At 45.8% G+C, this 19,644-nt stretch overlaps 1 protein-coding gene across 1 annotated transcript in view; it reads right to left on the bottom strand.

Annotated features, from left to right (window-relative positions):
- Positions 1-11,586, bottom strand: part of LOC131496444 (ankyrin repeat domain-containing protein 26-like) — a 99,835-nt gene extending 88,249 nt beyond the window's left edge. Inside the window, 3 exon segments of the mRNA XM_058701993.1 lie at positions 3,196-3,232; positions 11,431-11,472; positions 11,520-11,586. Coding sequence (XP_058557976.1) covers positions 3,196-3,232; positions 11,431-11,472; positions 11,520-11,586 — 146 coding nt within the window.
- Positions 11,587-19,644: the final 8,058 nt, after the last annotated feature.

Below are 19,644 nucleotides of genomic sequence, written 5' to 3'. Positions count from 1 at the left end.
AGCCAGTACGGAGGGGCTTCAACAAATTAAAAATACAAATACCATAGGATCCAGTAATTCCACTACTGGGTATTTCGTTACCCAAGGGAAATGGAATGCTAATTTGAAAAGATATATGCACCCCTATCTTTATTATAGCATTATTTACAATAGACAAGATATGGAAGCAACCCAATTGTCCATCAATACATGAACAGACCACGTACAGACACACCCATACACACACACACACACACACACACACACACACACACACACACACTGGAATATTACACAGCTATAAAACAGAATGAGATCTTGCCATCTGCAACATCATGGATATACCTAGACGGTATGAGGCTAAGTGAAATAAGTCAGAGAAAGACAAATCCTATGATTTCACTTCTATGTAGAATCTAAAAAAGGGAACAAATGAGCAAATAGAGAAAAAGCAGAAACAGACCCATAAATGCAGAGAATTGGCTGTTGCCAGAAGAGAGGGCTGGTGGGGGGTTGGACAAAGTGGGTGAAGGGGAGAGGGAAGTTCAGGATTCCAGTTATAGAATGAATAAATCACAAGGCTCAAAGGTACAGCATAGGGAATCTAGTCAGTGGTATCGTAATAGCATCATACATTAACAGATGGGAGCTACGCTTATGGCGAGCATCGTGGAACATCCAGAGTTGTTGCATCACATATTATATTGTGTGTCAGGTAGACCTCCGTTTAAGTAAATATACCAAAGTTAATGTTTCTATGATATGAGTGGAAGTACTAACTAGAGATTAAAAGACAAAAACTTACCAAGGCCAACTCTTTTCCTCCACTGGTCTTGCCTTATTTAGGTCCATAATAACTAGCAAGACCTTCCAAGCCTTCAGGGGCATTCAGCTACCCAAGGAGAGAGACTGCGAACAAAATGGTCCTGGTAGTTGTGCCTCTATTTCTCTATATGCTGCCTGAATATTTTCTTCCCGATGAGCTCCCACTCCTACATCACTCTTCGACACGGTTCAGTGGCATTCTCCAACCTTTCAATCTTTAGCCTATGAAGGCACACACTCCTACAACAAGGATGGGCTCAAATGACCGAGGGTAGGAGCCATGTCCTGCTCCTGGAAAACAAGCTAATTGGGAGTCTCAGTCATCCGCACAGTCACCTCAACATAGGCATGTTATCACCTATCCAGATGAAGTTCCCTTACTGGTTTGACAAGTCAGTCCTACCCCTGCCCAGCCCTACAGGTACATGGGAAAGGCATCACAGATTTAGGAAAAGAGGTGGAGTGAGGAGACAGCTTGCCTTGGGCCATACATCTCTGTTGTTCAGAATCTCCACCACCCACCCCCAATTCCTTGAGAGGATCTAAGCCATCCTCCCTAAGTTGGGGTGGAAGTCGATGATATCATACTTCTATTTGCTGTAAACAGACTGTCCCAGCAGCGCAAATGATTTTTAATCTCTCTCATCAGAAAATCTGAGGTATGCTCACACCTTCAATGAAACCAACACACACAGGAGCAGAAACCTGGTCAGGACCCTCTTGAACTCTCTATTTGAATATGCCTTTCTAAACAACTCCCCGAATCCTGGGTCCTTCATTTCTGTCATTTACCTATATCTCACTGGGCAAAAACCCCCATATTCTGACATCTCTTCTAAAACTCTTATTCCCACCTAACTCAGTGTTGTTCTTCTTGAAACCCGGTCTCCTCTGCTAATTCGATGCTTACCCTCCTTCACTGTATTCATTAGACCCACTCCCCAGCTTTCTATTATTTAAATTTTGCCTGCAAGGTGAAGAAAAAAAAACAAAGAAAAGAAAGAAAGAAAGAAAGAAAGAAAGAAAGAAAGAAAGAAAGAAAGAAAGAAAGAAAGAAAGAAAAGAACCCAAATTGAAATCTCATTTCTGTCACTTATCATATCCAAATAGGTCACTTCAATCTCTTTTGAGTTTCAAATTCTCCATGGAAACAACCATTGGTCAAGGAGGTTAAATGTAGGTTGACGTACCAGAGGGTATTTTGATGAATCAATCTCTGAGGTTCCTTAAATCATGAGATTCTAAGAGCTTTTGCTTTGACCTCTGGAAAAATGGAGAGTCCTTCGCTGGCAGAAGTGGAAAAATTAATGGAAAAAAAAAAGGAATACCAAGAAAATCAGAGAGAAAGTAAAAAGGCAAAAACACAGTACAGAAAAGTCATGGGAAAAACATCTCCAAAAAAAATAAAAGCTTCCTAGAACTAGTCAAGGGTACTAGCCCAAAGGGAAACCAGACTGGGAACTTAGGCAACAGAGAATCATATAGCAATATCCTCGAAAGAGAGGCTGAATTTAATTAACATAACATGGCCTACAACTAGATATCCTTCCCTTACAGAAAAATGATTTGTCTCAGAAGAGGAGATATCACCATATCTAAGGCGCTGCCTGAAGAGACCTTGCTTATTATGTGAAAGCTGTGACACCATGGCCACAGCTGACATCCACCCTAAAATCTCTGATGGCAAAAACATGGCAGTAGTTACCACTGCACTAATTATTTTGTTAGCACTAGTAGTCAAATATATAAGGGCAAATGCTTGGACTAACCTGGGTTCTTAAGAAAACCCTAAATTAGAGTTCCGACACCATTACCTTTGACATTCTGAGTTGATCTGCCCTAGGATCCGGATCTTCATCTCAGTGCTGCTGAGGAACCAAGGAATGGATGTGGAAGCTTCACGGGCTGATGGGCAAAGCCCCTCAGCTACCCATTAATTATGGAATCATGGGGCGAGTAATCAACTTCCCTAAACCACACTTGCCAAAGAAATAAAAAGTAGGCTACAATAACACAGCTACTTTGCAAAGCTATGCAATGACTATACAACTGAACGGATGTTACACATAGGATATAGTGTCTAGTCCAGGGTAGAACACTCAACAACTGCTTTTGTTCTCTGCATTCCCTTAAGAAACACATCATTTTCAGTTCATTCATTTCCTTTCCTTTCCTTTCCTTTTCCTTTTCGTTTCATTTCATTCCTTTATACTTTCAGAGTGAGTGCACACAGAAAGAGGGAAAGATATCCCACGGAGCCTGTCCACGCAAAACCCGACGTGGGGCTTGAACTCACAAACCTGAGGTGAAATCAAGAGTCACACCCTTAACCGACTGAGCCACCCAGGTGCCCCAACAAATGTCATTTTTACAAATCCATACAAATCCTACCTGGTTATAGAGTCTTCCTCAGCATTCTTATCTGTTCCTAAAGAAGAAAGCAAAATACATGTTAAATCAACAGAATTCCCCAGCCTTCAGTAGAGACTGTTCAGTTTTAGGATGAAACACCCCCTCACAAAGTGGGCTCTATAGCTATTGTCCTTTGCAGCATGTCCAAACCACAGCAAACAGACTCTCCCTGGCCTTATTTCCAATGGCAAACTAAGAAGGAAAGATTGCCATTCCAGTTAGGTAAAGTTCTAACCTCTTGAGACTGTCTCTTTCCATTGCTAGAGAGTCTATCTCCACCCACCGCACATCACAGAGGAGGATGCTCCCAATGTGAGTGCTATGTAGTGGTTCATGATGTCATTTTTCTCAACCCTCCCCATTAGGTGACACACATCTAGAGCAATCATGCTTTTTTTCATGGAAGGCATAGGTCATCAGATCCTCTCCTGGTGAGCAACAAAACAAAACAAAGGGCAAAGAATGTCTTGAATGCCTACCTTCAATTACCAGGGAATTTTAACTTTCTAAACATTCAAAGATATCCACTGTATGATTCTAACTATATGACACTCTGGAAAGAGCAAGGCTATGGAGGTAAGGGTTGGGGTGAATGGAGGGATAAAGGGGCACAGCACAGAGGACTTTTAAGACAGTGAAACTCTTTCACACGATACCACAAAGGTGGATTCACATCATTACACATTTGTTAAAACTCACAGAATGTGTAACACCAAGGATGACCACTAATGCAAATTAGAGATTTTGCCTGAAAATGATGAGTTAGTGTCCATATAAAATGCACGACTGTTCTCAGGGTGCCTGGGTGGCTCAGTTCGTTCAGCATCCAAGTCTGGATCTGAGCTCAGGTCATGATCTCACAGTTCATGGGATCAAGGCCTGCATCAGGCTCTGTGCTGACACCACAGGATTCTTTCTCCCCTCTCCCTCTGCCCTTTTGCTGCTCACACACATGCATGCTCTCTCGCTCAAAACTAAACCAAGGAACTGAAAAAAATATACTACGAAAAATGGACCACTGTCGTGCAAGATGTTGACAACAGGGGAGGCTAGGTGTGTACGGGGGTATGGTATATGGAGACTCTCTGTACTTTCTATTATATTTTGCTGTGAACTTAAAACTTGTGTAAAAAGTAAGGCTTATTAAATGTATAGAACAACACCAACAACAAGACATGGTATCCACTGAAGCTACTCTTAGCATATATTAACGCATGATACAGTCACCTTGAAAATGAAGATAGAGATCAAAGTAACACAGTAGGGGGACTGTCTCCCATATGGAAGTATATGAAAATACATAAAGCAAAATGCAAAAATACAAAAGTTATTTGTATACTTAGGCAAGAAAACATTTGGTGAATATGATCAAATATCTTATAACTATAAACAGGGATTCAGCATATAGGAATCAAACCTGGGTTTTCCATATAATTACGAGATTTCATTCTAATTTTAAATCAAAAATCATTATGTTGATCATATCTAAGAATCATAATGAAAGCTTAGCCACATAAAAAGATTATAATGAACTAATATTGCCCTAGTAATTTTTGTGCAAATACCTACCTCATATGGATGATGAAACTGAAACCAGTACCATGGTAACCATCATATTACTTGCTAGCAAAATAAAATCTTAAGACAGCACCAAAAATTAAGTCAGGGCTATAATTCCTATGCAGAACAGGTTTCATCCAGCGGGCCAAAGATGGCTACCTTCCGAACATCCTACTTGAATGACTGGCCCTTGGTGGTTCCCTGGGATCTTGGATCTCAGGAGGGTTCCCACCATTCCCTAGCTGGTTAAGAGTCGCTCACTCTGCCTAAGTGCTGGTACAATCAATGTGCTTCAGGCCGTACACTTGATTTCCTTCTGGAAACCTGGAATTTGGGGACATGCTAAGGAGAAGATGCCTATGTGATCAGCATTTGATGAAACCTCGGGCACTGAGTATCCATAAGCCTCGTACTGGCAGACAACATTTCACTTGTGCTGCCCTAATTGCATGCTGGAGGAATTCACATCCTGCTAACTCCATAGAGAAAGGGTTCCTGGAAGCCTGCGCTTGGTCTCCTCTGGCCTTCACCCCATGCACCTTTCCTCTGTGGTGATTGGCCTTTCAGCCTGTCCCCGTACCAAACCACAGGCACGAGTACAAGTATATGCTGAGTCCTGTGAGCTCTTCTAGTCAATAATCAAATCTGGGTGTCGTTAGGGTGCTTCCAACACAACTGTGTTATATGAAATTTTTATTATTTGGGTTGATGTCTTACACGTGGTTACAGTCAGAAGGTTATGTCACAGAACACTTTTCCCGGAAACTCTTTTTCTTGGGATTTGTTGAAAATTCCTACATTCCTATATACCCATTTGAAGAAAGGTTTAAAAGGAATAGATGAAATCATGTCAGAAAGTGTGAAACAAGCAACAATCCTATTTTACTCAGAAAAAAAAACAAAAGAGAATCCTGGTGGTTGCCACTATGTTCTACCATATACAAGTTCCTCTCAAATATGAAAAATCAGTTAATCTTCTCCCACTAACTAGGTCTTAGTTCATTTTTTCTGGCAGATAGGAATCAAGAGAAGTAACAGGGATTGTTCTAGAAAAAAAACAGAACTATCAGACCCAGTATAACAACATACTATTGATTATAGTGTTTTGCTTGTTTGTTTCTTTTCCTTAATTTCTTAGAAAATTAAAAATATAGTTCACCTATTAAAGGCAGTTATTGCCAAGATAATCAAAAAGTCATAATTACTGTGTCCTCATTCCTGCTGCTCTCCTCTGTTCATCTGATAAAGTCCTACTCATTCTTCACGCCCAATTTAAATGCCTGCACACCACCTGGAAACCTCTGAATCTTCTGAGAGTTCTCTCTCACCCCCTAACTTTTGATATTCAGGAATCACAAATTCATATTAACTATACTGTTTCGGTCTCTGCTTTATCTTTCCCCTGCCAGTGCCGTAGTCAAACATGAGTTCTTAACTGATAATTTTCGCAGGGAAAAAAAAAGCCACCAAATATTATTGGTATTTCTTAAATGATTAAAAAAAGTTAACCAAAACAAATGAGAAAGACACAAGGCCCAGAAACAAAAATTAACGGAGTAAATTGAACCCCCTGACGTTTTCAATCTACACAGCTGAAAGTTTCATAATGGACTAATACTAGGCTAAGAAAACAGGAGCTTCCTCTGCCTCCCAGTCTCTATATGTGGTTTCCTATAAGCGATCCTCCATATGAGGCTTCAGCAAACTACGGCCACAGGCCAAATCCAACCTGCCATCTGGTTCTGTAAACAGTGTTTTCTTGGGGCATAGTCCCATGTCTTCACTTACATATTGCTATGGCTGCTTTCACACTACAAGGGCAGAGCTGAGAGACCACATCACCTAAAATGTTCACTGGCTCTTTAGGAAAAAGGCTTGGTGATCTGTATTTTATGCATCAACCAGAGTGTCCTAACTCAAATCTAATCTTATTAGTCTTCTGCTTCAAATTCTCCAAAATCCCTGCATCAAATACTGCTGGCTCCCTCCTTCTAAGAGCCATTCCGTATTCTTCATTCTTGCTAGAGAATCACAACTTTATTTGGATATTTATTGTCTCCATACACAGAGAAGGTGGCCTCACCCTGGCTTCAAAAAGAGAAAGGATTATTCTAAGCTAATCACAGTACCTGATTTACCAGGGACCCGTTGAGGAATGAGTGTGTGACCTAACCTAGTCTTTAAAATGTTAGAGGAAGTCTACTGCAAGCCTCTTCCTAGTGAAAAGAAACACCTAAAGAAAAGCAGTCTTTCCCACCCACTGGGTGTTCCCATGAGAATATGATACCTGGAACCGTTGCTAATTAGCCACCCCAGAAAGGAGAAATAAAAATACCACCAACTCGAAAACTGAACAAGAGACGACTGGCATCCTGATGACATCACTGAACCATCAAAACATTTCTGTTTCCTACTGCTTTAGTCACTGATAGAAGTCACCTATTATTTGCCGCTAAAAGCATTCTACCAAAGAAATTTCCCAAGGCCTATCGGGTAAGATCTACTCCTTTCTATAGCACTAACAAACTTCCATAAGCTTGTCTTACCTAGGTACTCACCTCATTCCCAACCATTGCCATAGCACACGTTTTCTACCAGCAAAACCCAGCTGCTCCTAAATCCTGCTAAGTTCACTCGTACACCTTCGCCTCTGCACTGCTGTGTACTCCACCAAACACGTAATCGTGATAGTTTACAAACACTGTCAAACACACCAATGTTGGTCCTTCTGCCTCTCTACCTGGCAAACTGAACTACTCACTCTGCACGCTTACCGTAGGTTCTACCCAGTCTTTGAAAACTCGGATTCCTCACCGGGAACTTACGGTAACTGGAACAAATGCCAATACAAAATAACAATGATAATTATAAGCTCTACGAGACTCTGGCACCTAGAAAGCACTAAACAGAGTAAATAATACAAAGGACAGTGGTAACAACAAACTCCTGGGGTGCAGAGACTGGTTTTGGAACGTTTGTATTCTACAACAGGATAACACTTAGTAGCTAACAGGCACTTAAGAGTTACTTGTGAAGTGAACAAATGGCCATGAATAAAAATGAATTCCTTTGAAAATTATTTTTAAAAACTACAGAAAGTTTCCTGTTTCAAAAACCCCAGGGACAGCTCTATTCTGTTATGAGCACCTTAATGATCCAAACACTGTCTGCTCGATCTCTGTCTTTCCTGTAACTTCCAAAACTAACTTACAGAAGGTCTTTGGTAACAGCCTACCAAGTTAAAGCTTTCTTCCTACTTTTCAGATGGTACAGTGCACTAGTGTCCGGCTTCGGCTCAGGTCATGATCTCACGGTTTCTGGGTTTGAGCCCCACATCGGGCTCTGTGCTGACAGCTTAGAGCCTGGAGCCTGCTTCGAATTCGGGGTCTCCCTCTCTCTCTGCTCCTCCCCCACTCCTGCTCTGTCTCTCCTTCTCCTTCAAAAATAAATAAAAACAGTACAACATTTTTTAAATAGAAAAAAATTAAAAAGCAACTGACTGTTACGCCAACAGTTCCAGAAAGAAGGGTGGGAGGTGTCTCTGGGAAAGGCTGTGACAGGCAGGGATGTGGCTCCTCTGAACCCAGAAAATGGGAGAAGGAAGAGTTGACTTGACTCCCGATCCTCTAGGCAAAGAGCTTCCCTATGCCACTCCACTGGAGCCTGGCTCTCTGATACTGGGGGGGAGATGTTCCCCAAAGAGGTGGGCAGAGAAAGGGAAGGAGAGAGGAAGTCGGCTTTGGTGGGACATGGGCTTGTGGCCATGCTCTCAGGGGGCACCCGGGCTGAACAAAGGGCTGACAAACAGAAGACCTGAACTTGTCCTTTACTTGTTCTCTGCCCTTGGGACATCATTTATTCTCTCTGGGCCAGTTTTCACATCCGTGCGATGGACATCATCCACCACCCGTGCTGACATTGCAGTGCTGCGGACACGTGGATGGACACGTTTGGGTTATGAGAGGTAAAAACCTGGCTCTGTGCCAGACAGACCTGGGGGTGAAGTCCCTGGCTCCGCACCCTGTCGGCCATATGCTCTTGAGCAACTCACGCCTCCCCTCCAAGCTCGGTTTCTCTGTCTCTAAAGTGGGGACAGTTGCACTCACCTCAGAAAGTTACCTGTCCACACAAGGTACGGCACAGAGTAGCCTCCAGTAAATGGAAGTTCTGATTCCTGAAACGATGTGCCCCAAGAAAGACAGAATTCAGAATCAGCCACCAACTCACTACTGTAAGCCGTGCCTTCTGACTGCAGATCCGGAGTGAATGGGCGCTAGAGGCCTTTTGCCCAAATCTGCGAGGTTCTGTCCCTGCCCCCCTGAGGCACCAAGGGGGATGCCACACAGTCTCTCTGATCAGGCGATGGCCTTGGCCTCCTGTCAGGCAGAAAGCTCATTCCATGCCCCAAACTCGGCTGCTCCCAGGAGGCAGGATGCACGCCCACACCTCTGGTCACCAGGGGCAAAGTATACCCACCCCACCCCCCCACCCCCCCTCCCCGCGGCCAATAATCCAAACTAGACTGACATGGGTGGGACCTCCAAGGACGCTCCTTCTCCACGTGTGGAAACTGAGTCCTTGAGAGGGGAAAGGACTTGTCCAGGGCATCGAGGGAGCTGCTGGCAGAGCTGGGACCAGGGTCCCAGCTGGAGCCCTGCCCAGAGGCAGATGCCTTGTTCACACATTCTTCTGCCTGTGGCCCCCACTCCCAGTTGAACAGCCAACCATTTCCTTGAAAACACAGCAATTCCAGTTGCAAACATCTGGAGAGCACATATTACAACCAGGTTTGGTTAAACAATGAGCAAAGAGTCTGCAGGTTTTTAACCTGAAGGCTTTTCGGGGAGGTGCTAGAGACACCCTCCCCTAACATAGTCATCAGAATATTGTAGGTCTGTATGTTTTGTTGGAAGGTGGTCTATCTACACAGAGCTTTCTTCAGGTCCCCACAGGGCCTCTAAGAGGGCTAAACTGGAAACATCTGGGCCTTTCTGAGGAATTCCACACATCCCACCTTATTCCGAAATGCGAGAATGAGGGGTGCCTGGGTGGCTCAGTCGGTTAAGCGTCCGACTTTGGCTCAGGTCATGATCTCGCGGTCTGTGAGTTCCAGCCCCGCGTCGGGCTCTGTGCTGACAGCTCACAGCCTGGAGCCTGCTTGGGATTCTGTGTCTCCCTCTCTCTCTGACCCTCCCCCATTCATGCTCTCTCTCTGTCTCAAAAATACATACACGTTAAAAAAACAAAACAAAAAAAAAAGAAGAAGAAACGCTATAATGTACAGTCAGCCCTGGAGCTGATTCTTTCAACAACGCGGGACGCGCCACACCTAGAGACCTACACGCAGACACATATGCCCGAGCTTTCTGCGCAGGGAGGGGCAGCAACCGGTCCCGGCTTCAAGGCTGTCCTTTGGTGGCTGTCTGCCACCAGGAGGGGAGGGGCTTCTTGGTGCTCAGTGATGACACCAGAGGCGGACACCCTCAACACACATCCACAGGCGCAGAAATGAGGCCAGCCCCCAAGGGCTGCGGGCATTTGTGGTCTCAGGCTGAGGACTCAGGATACAGGGCTGGGGCAGCTCAGCAGTGGCGGGGTCCCAGGATGTGAAGTCACGTAAGGAAGGCAACAGACTCACACACAATCACACGTGCATGGTCACGGCCTCTCCCATGTACACAGAGACTCATGCAGCACACAGATGCACCTCATACTCGCGGAAACACATAAACACACAGACCCGTGTACACGCGATAAGAAGATGTACTTGGATATCTCCAGACCGATGCACAGACATTCTCAGAGGCACACACTCACAGCCACATGTCCTCGCCCACAGAGGCGTGTGCATGCTTTACACACACGCACACACACGGTCCAAGCATCTAAATGCTTCCCAGGAACCAACCACTACGGATTCTCCCCTCTGCGGGCAGTGCAGGGCTAGAAGCTAAAGGCTGGACTGGGTTCCCAGTTGGCCCCAAGGAGAGGGAAGGGGCAGAGGGACAGCTGAACCTTGCTTGCTTCTCACTCTACTGCATGTGGGGGTGGGGTAGGGGCTAAGGGACACCCAGCTGCCAAAACAGCAGGGGACGAGCCCACAAATGGAGTAACCCACTTGCCAGGGGCTTTCAGGGATGGGGGCGGGGGGAGTCTCTTGGCTCCTGGGGGTGGCTCCAAGCATTGAGAATTTGCGGGAAAGGGCAGATCTGGGATGAGGGGCATTTTTCCAGTGAACCTTTCCCCCCTTCCGAAGTCTGGTCTCCCTTCTGCAGCTCCATTCAGCCCCCCACCACCCAATACGCCCAGTCAGCACCCCCAGGCGCTGGCCTCACCTGACTGAGACCCAACCACAAGAGGAGGTCCTACCCACACATATCCAGGGGTGCCCCACACGCGGGGGGCCCTCCCGCTGCACCCGCCCCTGCACGCAGCATAAAAACATCCAGAGTCCCCCTATACCCCCACCCCCAAACTCGGCCGCCTTCAGTTCCGCGGGAGGTACATACCCAGCCAGGTGAGCCCCAAACCGGAAATGGCCGTCCCGCCGCCGAAACCGGCTACCTCTCCTTCCAGACCCTTCCCCGGGGGGGCTTGGAAGCCCCCTCCCCCAGGATCGCGCCCCGAGCCCCCGCCCCCGCCCCCGGCACCCACCTCCTTCTTGACGGTGCGCAGCAGCCTCCGTCGAGTGTCGGCCTGTGGGACGAGACGAGGGGGCACACGGTCAGCCAAGCGCTGGGGACGGGGCCGGGGCTGCCGTCCCGCCGCCCGCTCGCCCTGCGCCCGCTTAGCTGCGGCGCCGGAGGCCATGGCCGCTCGCGCTGCGTTCCAAGCCCAGGCGGCGGCGGTGCCGGCTCTCTGGCTGCGAGGCTTCAGCCGCGTTGGGGCGGGGCCGAGCGCCCGGTTACGTCAGGCCGCGCCGCGCCGCCGCCCGCGCGGAGGGGGGAGGAGGAGGGGGGAGGGGGGAGGAGGAGGGGGGGAGGAGGGGGGAGGAGGAGGGGGCAGGAGGAGGGGGGAGGAGGGGGGAGGAGGAGGGGGGAGGAGGAGCCGCCGCCTGCCCTGCCGCCGCGCAGCCTGGCCCCTGGCGGGAAGGTCCTCGGGGCGACGCACGCTCTGGGCCCCTACCACCCGCAGCCCCGCCTCCGCGGGAAGCCCCGCCTCCCACGCCCGGCGGCCCAGCTACCACTCCCCCTCCTTTGGGCAGGGCGGAAATGTATCCTTCATTCCTGGAGCAGCTCCTGGCCGGGCTGCAGGGAAGTGGCCTGAGGCGGTGGAGCCTGTTACGGACACGCTCCAAGCCCCATGGTTCCCATCTTTAAGATGGATGTAATAGGGGCGCCTGGGTGGCTCAGTCGGTTGAGTGTCCGACTTCGGCTCAGGTCATGATCTCATGGTTCGCGGGTTCGAGCCCCGCGTCGGGCTCTGTGCTGACTGCTGAGAGCCTGGAGCCTGTTTCCGATTCTGTCTCCCTCTGCCTCTGCCCCGACTCCGCTCATGCTTTGTCTGTCTCTAAAATAAACAAACATTAAAATATATGTGTACGTATAAAATGGATGTAATAGGACCGCCTCTTCGGAACGATACCAGACATAAACGAGATAGTGAATATAAAGCACTTAACAGAGACCTAGGAAAAAACACCAGCAACCATAAAAGCTGCCATCATCATCATCATCATCATCATCATCATTGGGTCTTCCAAGATACAGTGGCTCTCCACCCAGACTGGCCAGGCCTTACGTGGCTCCCTCCCCCACACGCAGGTCACTGCGAGAGTGGCAGAGAGGGATCCTTCCAGGACCCCAATAGGGCACTTGTCTGCCAGGAGTGAGTCAGCCAAGACCCTTTGCGACCAACGCTCGTTCCACCAAGTTCCTGACCGCGTCCACCCAGACGGCAACTCGGGTTTACAAACGTTTATTGACACCTACCACATGCCAGGTTACTGTACTGAGGATACGGAAGTGAGCAAGATGGGCAAAAGCCTGCCCTCACAGGGCGTGGGAGGTAGACAGAAAAATAAATAAGCAGATGATGTGGTATGTTGGAAGTTTCTGGAGAAAACTGAAGTAGGCGAAGGAGACAGGTGTATTTTTGAAGTAGGGTGCTTGAGGCAGGCCCCGTGAGGAGATGCCATTGAGCAAAGAAGAGAAGAGTAGATTGGGGGATTTCTGGAGGAAGAGCATTCCAGGCAAAGGGAACAGCAAGTGCAAAGGCCCTGAGGTAGGAGGGTGCCACTGGGTGGGACAAATAGCTAGGAGGCCAGTGGGGCTGGAGTGGCATGAACAAGAAGGACTGGCAGTCTTCCAAGGTCCTGTTAAGGCCTTGAAGTCCACTTAAAGGACTTGCATCCTGCCCTCAAGAGCCCCCCGGGTTTCAGCCCTCCGGTCACTAGGACTGGGGACAGCTCAGAGCAGCCCTCTTGCTGAGGAGATTCAGAGTCCCTTGTCTCCATTTGTCAGTGCCATAAGCCAGAGAAGATGATTTTCACTAGCCTAGGGAAAAGAAAAGAAGCTGGAAGGATAATGGGCCTTCCCAGAGTCCAAGGGGGGCCTGGAGGACTGGGCTGAAAGCAAGGTAGCTCCAGAAAGAGAGACCCTTGGGAATAGTCGCCTGGCAAGGACGGAGTGGTTAGGGTGCCACCACTCAGGTGGAAGGAGCTCCAGGGGTTGGAGGTTCCCGTTCCAAGGAGGGAGCATCCTACTGGCCTGGCCTGAGACCTACGCCTGCTTCTTGCTGGGCAAGGGGAGTCTCAGCCACAATCCCACCACCCCACTATCTCCAGTGAGAGTCCCTGGGGAGCCCAGAGAATGTGAAATGGTTGCTTGGTAGCCAACACCCCCCCCCCCATATACTAGAACCATATATTGAGGACCCGCTGTGTGCCAGCCACTGCATTAAGGGGCTTTAGAGTTTGGGTTGCCTGCTTTCAACACAACACGGACATGAGCCCAAGCTTCACTTTTGGCCTCTTAATACTATCTTCTTCAATATATTACATTGTGAAAGGTGAAATGAAAGAGTCACTTATGTCAACAGGTTTTCAAATGGAGCCAGAGGCCAGTAAGGAGATGGGCCTTATGCACATCCTCACCGGTAGGAGAACCACAAGTGTTGGAACCGGGCCAAACTGCATGTCTTCCAGGGCCTCTGCCCAAACACCCGCAGCTTGCTATAGTGAGAGACCCCGCTTAGTGATAGCCTTAGAAACCAGGTACGGTCACCAAGTTTACTCTCCTGCCACCAACACCAATCTTGGTCATCAGAATTCTTAGTAAATGACATATACAAGCATTCCCTTTTGTCTTCAAAAACCTCTTACTTTTCTTCCCTGGATGGGGGTGGGGAGGGTAGAGGCACTCTTTTGGTTGCTGCCCACATGTGTCTTTCCCAAACTGCAATTCTGAGACCCCAGATAAATAACTTTGTTTTTATTTCAGCTCTGCCTCTTCTCTCAGTTGACAGATTACATCCTGCATCGCTAAGTAGGAATGCACAAATCCTTTCTTCACAGCTTCTAGGCCTCTTAATTTTGATACAATTTGAAACCTGTGGGGGTGGTGGGCGGAGGAATTCAAGCCCCGCACAAAGCATCTTGATATATTGATCAACCGAATTCATCAGTTGTTAACTGCGATTCATCAACTGTTAACATTTGCTGCCTTAACTTTATGTTCTCTGTCTCCCTCTCTTTACAACAAATTGCACACATTCATTGTATACATCTCGATGACTTTTCTCCTATGCACTCCCCTGTAACACCATCACTATAACCAAGGTACTAAACATACCCATCACCTCCAGAAATGGATGTGTGTTCTTTCGTGGTTATTTATTTCTTTGGGTAGGAACGTGTAGCATATGATCTATCTCCTGGCAGGAGAGGCGTGGGAACAAGGTGTGGGAGGGAAACATGAAGGAAGCAGAGAGGGAGCAATTGATGTGATTTTATGCAAGGTGGTGTAGACAGCCATCCCTTTTACCCAGGTTTCTCCATTACTTTGCAGAGGCCTGCTAATTATTCCTCTTCTCCTTTCCCTCTCTGTGATCATTTCTTCTCCAGAGTGATCCAATGTATACAGTGTAATTCTGGATAACACCCAAAGGATAAAAGTAAATGTGTGTTTGGGGGCCACAAATTGTTGGAACTCTCATATTGTTAAGGTCTCTCTTGGACAACTCTTTATGTGAATGAAGGAACACATCTCCCCAAATACTGAACCCAGTACCCATTTTTGGTATAAAGCTTATAGGGAAAGCATGTTAAAAACAATGATGGATACCTTCCATATCAACCATTCTGGATTCACTCTACATTTCTGTAATGAATAATTTGAATACATACTTTTGGAGTTTTAAAAGATCCTACATTACAATAGACATTGCCATATGTTTTCTCCTAGGAATACCTAGTGGTGACAAGAAAGGGGTGCAGGATATAGGCCACTTTTCTCAATGAAGAAAAAATATCAAGAGAGCTATCTTGATAGAATAACCGAAAATCAAGAGATAAAACAAAACTATAAAACATATTCATAACTCCGAACGACCAGATAGAGGAGATTTTAAACCATGGAAAAATATTTTGAGCAACAGCTAACTGTCCAGTTAGTAGCAGACAGTGTTAAGAAGATCTTTATGAACATACCACGGCAGCAACAAATCAGATTGCCCATCTTCGAAGACGCTAGGTATAGATCTGAGAACTCACTCGCTATCAGATTTGAAGTGCTCAGCTCAGAGACTGGCATTTGGAAAAACGGGCATCTTACATCATTTCATCGCCATGGCAACAGAGCTTTCATGGGGAATGCAGGTGCACACCGTCCAACGTCTGCTGTGTGGACAGGTGCGGCTCTACAGACACAGGGACACCATTGGAGATTAAGTGCTTGTGTTTCAAAAGCTGAATCCTGGTCTCACACATTGTCATTCTCTGTTTTGAAAATAAATTACATGAAGGGAAATGACCTGACCCCTCCAACACCAATTATAATAACTAGTCAAAATTGCAGGGTGAAGAGGGAAAAAGAGAATATTTTGAGAATAAAGAGAGGTCCCATTTTTTTATTTGCAACACAATCCATACCCATTTCTACCAACCTCAGTCCCAGGACACCTCTAGAACAAAGTTTAAATTTTGTCCCAGATGAAATATTAGAAGTAATCATTATATCTTAAAGTAATTTAGTCAGGTTATAGACCCATTAATTATAAACACAATTTGATGTAGAGTAATTACACAGAAGGCATATTTATTTTCTTAGCAAAGGTGTGGGACAAGGAGTTTACCTTTAGCTCTTCACTGAAACACACATGCCTGTGTTTTTGATAAAACACTAACAGCTACATTAATTACATGTCTTTTCTCTACCAAATTAGTCTAGGAGTTTAGAATCAGGGATGGTACATATAGAAAAAGTCATAAAATGAAAAATAGTAATTAAAATAATATTTACATTAAGAAAAGATAATAAAAAGAAAATTTTCAGCTAAAACTAAGGGAAAATTTTCTTGTGTCAATATGGGAAAGGTGAACAGAAATGTTATCGTGTTCTTTTTGAATGGTAGAATGAGACTTCTATTAATTTTATATGTTCTAAATCTTAAGATTTTCTACTCTGCCATTGTATGTATGTTTTCATCAGAAAAACAATAGGAAAGGTATTAAATTAATATAGATTTTATAAAGGTATAAAATTAAGTAATAAAGATATGTATTTACATTGCAAAAAAAGAAAAAAAATGTCCAGGGCTTTGAGCTGAGATGCAAGGAGGACCCAGACTTAGCAGGATCCCCCGTTCTGTCTGCATGTACTACCTGGCCTAGACATGAACCCAGGACAAGGGTGACTTTCAGGATTCCAACAGGGCACAATTCTCCACCTTCCAGGTCACTGTTCTCTGATAAAAATTATGCAAAGCACATACATAGTTTTGGCTTTGCCAGTAAACACACTGGAAAAAGGAAAATCAAAAACAGTAAAACAGTGAAGCTAATGTGAGTAATATATTTTTGATCCGATCCATCCAAAATGTTAAGATTTCCACTGTGACACATGAAACGTGACCACATTTCAAGGGCTCGAGAGCCGCTCAGAGCTGGTTGCTACCGTAGAGGAGAGTGGAGATGGAGATCATTCACAGCACAGCAATAGAGTGGACGGTACTGTTCAGGATCTCCTAGGCTATACTTTAGGAACATAATGAAATAATCCACTTTGTCAGACTGAGTACTGAGAATCACATCTCTGCCTGGAATCTCCAGACCCAGAGTCAGTGTGTGACAAAACCACATCCGTGTTGCCAGGCATGGATTGGATGGTCGGCACTCAGTAATGGTTTAATCATCTAAATTCTCCATCTTGCTATCTCCTTAGCCATCTTCTTTAAAATGTGAGAAACCAATTAATTTAATGAATGTATAGGAATCATTTGAATTACCTAAAAGAATTCAGCGCTCCCCTCACCTCCCCTTGAATCCTGGCCTCCAGACTTACATTGGAGTTTCTACGAAACTTCCCTCTCTACCTCTGGTGACGTCCTTTGTTTCCAACTCCGCTGTATCTGATGTGAATTAGAGCTTCTCCGGCCTTCTGATGCTGTTTGCATACCTTTTTCTGTTCACTCACTTCTTACCTCTCTGTGTCTTTCTATTTAAAAGAAAGGAAATTCCTGTAGACCCCGTATACTTGGATCTCACACTTTTCTCTGTTCTGGCCCTGCTACTTAGTTATTTATGTCCTTATCACTTACAGATTTTTTTTTAGTTTTTAATTTCATTTATTTGTTTTTTCATTTACGCCCAAATTCGTTCGCATATCGTGCAACAATGATTTCAGGAGTAGATTCCTTAGTGCCCCTCCCCCATTTACCCCATCTCCCCCCCCCAACCCCTCCCGTAACCCTCGGTTTGTTCTCCATATTTATGAGTCTCTTCTGTTTTGTCCCCCTCCCTGTTTTTATATTATTTTTGTTTCCCTTCCCTTATGTTCATCTGTTTTGTCTCAAAAGTCCTCATGTGAGTGAAGTCATACGATTTTTGTCTTTCTCTGACTAGTTTCGCTTAGCATAATACCTTCCAGTTCCATCCACGTAGTTGCAAATGGCAAGATTTCATTCTTTTTGATTGCCGAGTAATACTCCATTGTGTGTGTGTGTGTGTGTGTGTGTGTGTGTGTGTGTGTGTGTATGCACACCACATCTTTATCCGTTCATCCATCAGTGGACATTCGGGCTCTTTCCATACTTTGGCTCTTGTCGATAGTGCTGCTATAAACATGGGGGTGCATGCATCCCTTCGAAACAGCACACCTGTATCCCTTGGATAAATGCCTAGTAGTGCAATTGCTGGGTCGTAGCGTAGTTCTCTTTTTAGTTTTTTGAGGAACCTCCATCCTGTCTTCCGGAGTGGCTGCACCAGCCTGCATTCCCAGACAGATTTTTAAAAAATAATCTCTATACCCCACATGAGGTTCAAACTCACGACCCCAAGATCAAGAGTTGCATGCTCCACCGACTGAACCAGCCTGATGCCCTAGGCTGAGCCTTTTTTGTGTGTTTATTAACACTAGATGTGATTATTGGTATAGTTCGATTTGGGTGTATCATTTTATTCTATTTTTTAAAAATGTTTGTTTACCTTTGAGTGAGAGAGCACAAGCCGGGAGGGACAGAGAGGGGGGGACAGAGGATCCTGATGGTGGAGCTCGAACCCATGCACCGCCAGATCATGACCTGAGCCGAAGTCTGATGTTCAACTGACTGAGCCCCCCGGGTGTCCCTCAGTTTATCATTTTCTTGTTTTCTGTTTGGCTTAGTTTTTTATTTTAGAATTGCATTTTAACTTACTGGCTTTTTAGCTGTACTGTCTTCACATAATTTTTTTAGCGGAGGCTCTAGAAGTCACAATATACATTCTCAGGTTTTCAGTCTACCTAGAGTTAATGTATCACTTCCCATAAAATGTGGAAATCTTGAGAAGTGCCTGGGGGGCTCAGTCAGTTTGGGTGTCCGACTTCGGCTCAGGTCACGATCTCACGGTTCGTGGGTTCGAGCCCCGCGTCGGGCTCTGTGCCGACAGCTCGGAGCCTGGAGCCTCCTTTGGAATCTGTGTCTCCCTCTCTCTCTGCCCTTCCCCTGCTCACGCTCTGTCTCTGTCTCTCAAATACAAGTATTAAAAAATTTTTTTTTATGTGGAAATCTTGCAACTGTATAGGTCTGTTTACCATCTCTGTCTTTTATGGTCTTGTTATGTATTTCAAATTAAGAGGAAAAGTCTTTTATATTTATGCACATATTTACCATTTCTGATGCTTTTCATTCCTACTTAGAGACCTGGTATCATTTCCCTTTGGCCTGAAGAATTTTTTTTTTTAATTTTTCTAATGTTTGTTTATTTTTGAGAGAGACAGAATGAGAGGGGCAGGGGCAGAGAGAGAGGGAGACCCTGAATCCAAAGCAGATTCCGGGCTCTGAGCTGTCGGCACAGAGCCCGACGCGGGGCTCGAACTCACGGACCGTGAGATCATGACCTGAGCCGGACGCTTAACTGACTGAGCCACCCAGGCGCCCCTTTGGATCTGTAAACTTAATACCATTAATCAGATTTGGGAAAATTGTGGCCATTGTTTTTTCAGATTGTTTTTCTGTCCTATGTTTTCTCTTCTCTCCTTCAGAGACCTTGCCTACAAGGGCGCCAGCAGGCCTCTGTGTGGTCCCTTCCGTGCCTGAGTGTTCTGTACCCCGTTCCCACGCACACGTGCCTATCAACTTCTGCTGTGTAGAAGGTTCTCTGATGATCTCCTTTCCGTTCTGCTAAGCCCGTATAAGGAACTGACTGGATTTTGTGATTTTATATTTTTCAGT

The sequence above is a fragment of the Neofelis nebulosa genome, chromosome 15 (assembly GCF_028018385.1).
Source record: "Neofelis nebulosa isolate mNeoNeb1 chromosome 15, mNeoNeb1.pri, whole genome shotgun sequence".
NCBI lineage: Eukaryota > Metazoa > Chordata > Mammalia > Carnivora > Felidae > Neofelis > Neofelis nebulosa.
This window is presented reverse-complemented; position numbering and strand designations above follow the sequence as displayed.